Source organism: Limulus polyphemus, unplaced genomic scaffold (genome assembly GCF_000517525.1).
Source record: "Limulus polyphemus unplaced genomic scaffold, Limulus_polyphemus-2.1.2 Scaffold5230, whole genome shotgun sequence".
NCBI lineage: Eukaryota > Metazoa > Arthropoda > Merostomata > Xiphosura > Limulidae > Limulus > Limulus polyphemus.
The window spans coordinates 60,343-67,614 of record NW_013670840.1 but is presented as its reverse complement, the minus strand read 5'-3'; the positions used below and the strand labels follow the sequence as shown (position 1 = coordinate 67,614).

At 34.0% G+C, this 7,272-nt stretch overlaps 1 protein-coding gene across 1 annotated transcript; it reads left to right on the top strand.

The window, feature by feature from the left end:
• The first annotated feature begins 1,228 nt into the window (after nt 1-1,228).
• On the top strand, nt 1,229-6,804 carry LOC111089099. The gene is made up of 4 exons (XM_022400906.1): nt 1,229-1,426; nt 2,424-2,705; nt 3,910-4,037; nt 5,722-6,804. The coding sequence occupies exons 1-4, from the start codon at nt 1,234-1,236 to the stop codon at nt 5,869-5,871; spliced, it is 753 nt and encodes a 250-aa protein (XP_022256614.1). The 5' UTR covers nt 1,229-1,233; the 3' UTR covers nt 5,872-6,804.
• Nucleotides 6,805-7,272: the final 468 nt, after the last annotated feature.

Sequence of the window (7,272 nt, the reverse complement as noted above, 5' to 3'; positions counted from 1 at the left end):
CATATTGTATTGTATGAACAGCCTTGTTTTGCTTTGAGTTTTTTACGTTGCTTTACACATACAAGAACAACAGTTTTGATTCGAGTAGTTATGGACAGATTTCCCGAAACCAGTTTCGGTCATGAATTTAGTCATGCAACTCCAACTAGATTGGCCTAAAAAAACAAATCGTCATTCATCGAAGCTTCTTGCTGTTTAAGGCAGACTATTACGCATAATGTATTATGTTTTACTATTATGCTCCAAGTCAATTGTAAAGTTATATTGTAGACGATTAAAACACAACAAACCTACTCCAAAGATGATAAAGAGTAGAAGATGCAAAATAAAGAAGTGTGTACAAAATATTTGTTAACCTACAGTATATCATGCAAAACAATATGCTTTGTTTTCCATGAATTAACAAAGGAGTTGCCCCCCCCCCAGTGGCACAGCTGTATGTCTGCGGACTTACAACGCTAGAATCCGGGTTTCGATACCCGTGGTGTAGCTTTGTGCTTAATTACAAACAAACAAACGAAGGAGTTCCTGACAAAATAATTCTAAGGACATACGAGTGATAGCAAATAACAATGTCAACCACACAACATTTGCAATTTCGTGTGCCGACGAGGTTTGTTTGTTTGTAATTATGCATAAAGTGCTCTGCCCATCATGGGTATCGAAACGCGGATTCTAGCGTTGTAAGTCCGCAGACATATCGCTGTGCCACTGGGAGGCACCGACGAGGTCTTTCGCTTAATACCAGAGCTCATCAGACCAGTTGGGATGCGACAGATATAGTAGTGGTCTACGCATTAATTATGTTATCAATTTTCATGAACAACAGTTGTTATGGTACGAACTAAACTAAGTACGCGAATATGATTTTGTGTCTATGGAATTTATAAAATTTAGATGAATATTTCTGGAAATGTACTGCCATTGACAAGAATGGACTCCCTAGGTAATACTTGTTTAAAACATGTAGTTCAATAATATAGGATGTTATTTTTCTTTTCACGTGATTGAATATTTAATGTAAAATAAATAGACGATATTACTTAAAACTTACATAAGAGTTAAAGAGTAAAAAAAAAAAAAATTGCATCAGTTCCTCGAAGCTGAAAATTATTAAAACTTAATAGTAAAGTTTTTAATCAATGAAATGAAAGATTATTCAATAAATGATACTTATACTTTGCCGAATTAACGTGTACTCAGGTCTGTACTGTCTTTTTCTAAGATGACAAGATGTACTTGTACTCCCGGATAATAGCGGGTAACTACCAAGGCTGGGTTGATTTTGATGTTACTTCGTCTTTTCAATACTGGTCAAAGATGCCACAGAGAAACTATGGCTTCAAGATTGAGGTAGAAGATTCGTACGAAAGAAGCCACAACCCGAACTTATTCTTTGTGAGTTTGAACTGTGGCGAAGAAGATGGTAAGTTATGATTGTCCTGCTTTTGACCTAAGGTAAGATGTTAGCCTTAATGAATTTGAACTGGGGCGAAGAAGATGGTAAGTTATGATTGTCCTGTTTTTGACCTAAGGTAAGATGTTAGCCTTAATGAATTTGGAATGTAACAAGGAAAATAGTAAGTTATGATTGTCCTGTTTTTGACCTAAGGTAAGATGTTAGCCTTAATAAATTCGAACTGTGACAAGGAAAATGGTAAGTTATGACAGAGTTGTCCTGCTTTTGACCTCAGGTAAGATGTTAGCCTTAATAAATTTGGAATGTGACAAGGAAGATGGTAAGTTATGACAGAGTTGTCCTGCTTTTGACCTCAGGTAAAATGTTAGCCTGAATGAATTTGGAATGTGACAAGGAAGATGGTAAGTTATGATTGTTCTGCTTTTGACCTGAAGTAAGATGTTAGCCATATTGGTATTATATTCGTTTGACTAAGATCAGTTCAACAACATGTGTTTCTTAAAGTAAACTTTTCTACATCTTATCAGTCTTGATCCTTCTACCCCCTTCCTCAGCCGTTCAGTAGTAAGTCTGAGGGCTTGTAATGTTAAAAATCGATTGACCCAGAGCACGCTTACCCTACTGTGTAGCTTTATGCTTAACCACAAGCAAACAAACTATGTTGTCTCTCGATGAGTCAGCAGTAAGTTTATGGACTTACAACGCTAAAATCCGGGATTCGATTCCCCATAGTAGACAGAGCACAACTAGCCTATCTCTTAAGAGATTAACTTTTAACAAAAATATTGATATTCAATTTATCTCTTTCATTTATTTTGTAGCAATCTTAACATAAATTCACAACGCATGATCGGAGTAAGTTGGATAATGCTTGCAGATTAATTAATGTTTTTCGGAAGTGCCTAATATTCTTTTGCTTACGATTTTAAACGACTGTATAGTTGAAATGATTTGATTTTTGATATTACTGATTTTTTTTAACTTTATTTTTCACTTCTTTGAGCTAATACAACAGCAACGATAGAGTCACCGTTTCCAAATATTGAGGAACTCTATTTAGACATGGAAGAGAACGACACCGCTCTCTTTGGAAACGAAACTTTTCCTACGCTGGACATTCGAACGATTGAGATGTCCCCTGAATTTACCCAAACTGAAGAGCCGCAGGCAACGATCCACACATTGAGCAAGAGACAAGCTGAAGAAAATGTCGATGATGAGACTCATTTCAATTCTGTTGTTTATGAGAACTGTGATGTTAATACTGAAGACTACAGAGTAACAAGTACATTGATTTGGAATGTCGTAGTCGAATATACTTCATATTTCTATCTTTTTACAAAAAACATAAAGTTTAATATGAAGATCTTAAACATTTTATTATCTTAAACAAGTTATTGTTTGATAAATATCACTAACTATCGTTTTATATCAAATAGGAGTTTAAAACTATGCTGTTCTTTTTAGAATCTAGGTCATGCAAATCGAAAGCAATATATATATACACTATGTATAGTTAAATCATCTACAGTTTCTGTTGGGCCTGGCATACACTATGTATAGTTAAATCAACTACAGTTTCTGTTGGGCCTGGCATACACTATGTATAGTTAAATCATCTACAGTTTCTATTGGGCCTGGCATGGCCAGGTGGTTAGGGCGTTCGACACGCAATCTGCAGGTCAAAGGTACGAATCTTCGTCCCACCAAACATGCTCGCCCTTTCAGCCGTGAGGGCGTTATGATATGACGGTCAATCCCACTATTCGTTGATAAATAAGTAGCCCAAGAGTTGGCGGTAGGTGATGATGACTAGCTGCATTCTATCTAGTCTTTCACTGCTAAATTAGAGACGGCTAGCGCAAATAGCCCTCGTATAGCTTTGTACGAAATTCGAAACAAACCAAAGCAGTTTCTGCTTTTTGAAAATATGTCATTGAAATATGACAGAGCCCTATTTCAGTGGTTAAAACTTTGTAATTATCTAATCTAGTTAGATGACTTTGTTCCGTTTTTCATTGCAGACCGGATGTGGCTGGTGGTTAGCATGACAGGCTACAAAGAAAGTGGTCTAGGGTTCATGACTCAATGCTTGTAAACACGATCCACACTTTTAACTAGGGAAGCTTAGTAAAAAAATATCAACCAGTTACGTTATTTTGTAAAAAAAGCAAACCGGACAAAGCCCTTGGTGGTAGGTACTAGTGGCTGGCAGCTTTCCCTCTGGTCAGTAGTTCAACATTAGAGTCATGAATCCTTGTAGTCTCTGTCCTGATCATTTAGTCCACATGCGCATAAGATGCCATTCATGTTGCAAATTCCAATTTTTTTCTTCTGGCATCATGCTTTTTTTCGCCTCTTTTAATGTCGGGCTAGAAGATAAGAATGACTTACTGTCAGTAACAAATCATTAATTGGCTTTTAGCTTTACTTCAAGGCAGTCTTTTCAGTGAGACCTTCTTTCACATAGCTTTCTGTTTTCTTTACAGGTGATATTGTGAAAGGGAAAACTGTACTTTTCCCTAAAGAAGTGACAGGCCTTACTTGTTTAAATACGTGTTATAAAAAGGTATTCGGCAAGGTCCAACCTGAAGAACTCTGTCGTCAGATGAACAAGGTACACACACATATATGTATTAATAACTTTGAGAGGCCTTTATGAGATAACAATAGAATACCAAATAATGAAGACATCATTTATTCAAGAAGTTTACAAAACAAGACTTTTGCACAATATCTAAAATAGTTAAAAGTTTTACAGAACGTTTAAAAAGAGGCAGATGCTTTTGTAAAATACCCTTATTATACCAGAAATTTGCAAAATACTCCTGTTATATCAGAGTTTTGCAAAATACTCGTGTTATATCAGAGTTTGCGAAATACTCCTATTGTACCAGAGTTTTGCAAAATACTCGTGTTATACCAGAGATTTGCAAAATACTCGTGTTATACCAGAGTTTGCAAAATACTCCTGTTATACCAGAGTTTTGCGAAATACTCATGTTATACCATAGTTTTGCAAAATACCCCTACTGTACCAGAGCTTGCAAAATACTCCTGTTATACTAGAGTTTTGCGAAATACTCATGTTATACCATAGTTTTGCAAAATACTCCTATTGTACCAGAGTTTGCAAAATACTCATGTTATACCATAGTTTTGCAAAATACCCCTACTGTACCAGAGTTTGCAAAATACTACTGTTATACTAGAGTTTTGCGAAATACTCCTATTGTACCAGAGTTTTGCGAAATACTCATGTTATACCATAGTTTTGCAAAATACACCTATAATACCGGAGTTTTGCAAACTGCTCTTTTGTGATTCGCAGAATTGTAAAGTACTTATACTGCAAACATTTAAAAAAAATTCTTGTTGCATTTCAGTACACACTTGCAAACTGATTATGCCATAAATATATTTTTTTCCAATTTCTATGTTTCCCGCAGTTTTGAAAAGAAAAAAACTATGGTTATTCAGGGTGTTACAAACTGCTTGTTGAAAATGCGATTATGTTAAACTTTTTTATAAACCAAAGTTTTGCAAGCTGCCTATTTTAATACAGCAAAATACCGATAATTATTTTGAATTAAGTTTGAAAATTAACTCATAAAATCATTTTATACAGTTTATAAGCAAACACTATCATATTACATCAACACATTTGCACTTATTGCTATTAATCAAGGAGTAAAAAGCAAATAAACTTGAAGTAAATACATTCTTCAACAAAATGAAAAAATAATATAATATAAAAAATATAATATAATATAATTAGCCAAATATTAGCAAATAAAAGATTTATTTAACTCTATGATAGGTGTTTTATGTTACTAGATAAATAAAACTACAACTAAAAATGAAATTGATTCCAGATCATTCTCACAAGTAAATGATTATTATTATTAGTTATTAAAAGTTATTATTATTATTATTAAAAACGTGGGGGCGGGGCATGGCCAGGTGGTTAGGGCGCTTCATTCCCGATCTGAGGGTCTTAGAGAAAGTCAAGAAGTAACAACGACACTTCATAATGTTTAATAACTGTAAAAACATAATTATTTCTTATGCTTCTTTTAAATAGTGCTTCCACAAGAAGGGAGTTTTTGGTTGTTCTTGTTTTATTGTCGTTGTAAGTGTAACCAGTTTTTCTTTAAATGTAATAGTCAGTCGTGTGTAGGAGAATCGATGATCTGGGGGCGATTTTGTTGTAGTTGTTTTATTTACGTATTTTCAGTTATGTCATTTCAGTATTTTTTCACATTTTGATTCCTTACTTTTTTTTCATCAATAAATTATAGAACTGGACTTGCAAGCCAATGAAAATGAAACCCTGGCAATTTGTATACATGGACGGGGACCGAAATATTCTTTTAGGATCTGTCAACAACCTTGTTATTCACAGCTGCTTTTGCGTATGCTCGTTGCGCCCTCTCTTTTTAGACATATAAATCTTATCTGTGTGCTTGTTGAGTTATTATTCGTTCAAGTGTCTTTATGTTAGAGTAAACTAACTTGTTGCGTAGAGTGTAATCAGGTGAAATTATTTCGATTAAATCTTAGCAACAGAGATGAGAGTAGATGCTATGTATAATGTTTACACGCATTGCAACATTTTTTATAGTTATAAATAGAATGTAGCAGAAGTTACGTGTATTACTGTGAGGCCTAACTGAAAATACATTTTGTTTTTTCTTAATGAGTAACAGATAAGTATTATTTTGATTATAAGGCAGTGAAATAAACAGCACAACACAAATGTTAATATTCTATAAGGAAAATTAAGTGTTTATATTACTCAATATATCGGAAATAATCAGACATTTATTCATATTTGTCAGTAATATTTACTCAAACTATACATTTATGCCGAGTTGATATTTTGATTTGGTTAATTCCCTTAAATTGTTTCTTTTTTTAGATATCCCCTCTTCTGTTTATGTACAATAAAAGTAGTTGTAATTCAATAACTTGTTCTATTCATTGCTTAAGTACAAGGGCGCTACTCTGTGGTAGAACTCTGGATTTCGGGGCTGGCGAGCCGGACTCGAATCCGTGCGTTACCACAAAATAGTACCTCATTTTATGGTGCGAGTGCATTATAAGAGTAACATTCAATCCTATAGCATAGATGGTGAGTGGTGGGATGCTGCTGATTGGCTAGCTGTCTTCCATCTGGTCAGTAGCTCAAAATTAGCGACGGCCATAAATATAAACGCTCATGTATGTATATATAACATTATTGGTACACTAAAGATTGTATAAAAATAGTTTTGATGTATATAACTAAGATGTTTTAGATAATTATATCAATAAAAAGTAATTGTATTAATTCTTTTCGTTTTCATTTTTTTTTGAAATATTTCGTTTGTATCCTTGTGTTCACCCAGTTCTGAATTCAATAAAATTGCGACATGGGTCGTTTCAACGTTTGCACTAGTCTTTCAATAGAAATACGTTTCCGATACAAGTTACATGCTTTAAAAAAAAAGAACTTAAGTGGAATCAGATAATACACATGATTTAACCCTTTCACACACACATGATTTAACCCTTCACACACACACACACATGATTTAACCCTTTCATACACATGATTTAACCCTTTCACACACACACACATATGATTTAACCCTTTCACACATATGATTTAACCCTTTCACACACATGATTTAACCCTTTCACACACATGATTTAACCCTTCACACACATGATTTAACCCTTGCACAACAAAATATGTTTTTATTGAGGAATCTAGTAATTGCCAATCACGTGTGTTGTTTCCTAAAAGTTCCGTGAATATGAAAAAAATAAAATATACGTAAATATATATAAAAAACTGTATATTTGTT

Bases quoted from the DNA above. Each gene is read 5' to 3' on its own strand.
- LOC111089099 (XM_022400906.1), top strand. From the start codon at position 1,234: ATGTACTTGTACTCCCGGATAATAGCGGGTAACTACCAAGGCTGGGTT. The intron at 1,427-2,423 runs GTAAGTTATGAT...CACTTCTTTGAG, and splicing joins GAACTGTGGCGAAGAAGATG to CTAATACAACAGCAACGATA. The intron at 2,706-3,909 runs GTACATTGATTT...TTTTCTTTACAG, and splicing joins TGAAGACTACAGAGTAACAA to GTGATATTGTGAAAGGGAAA.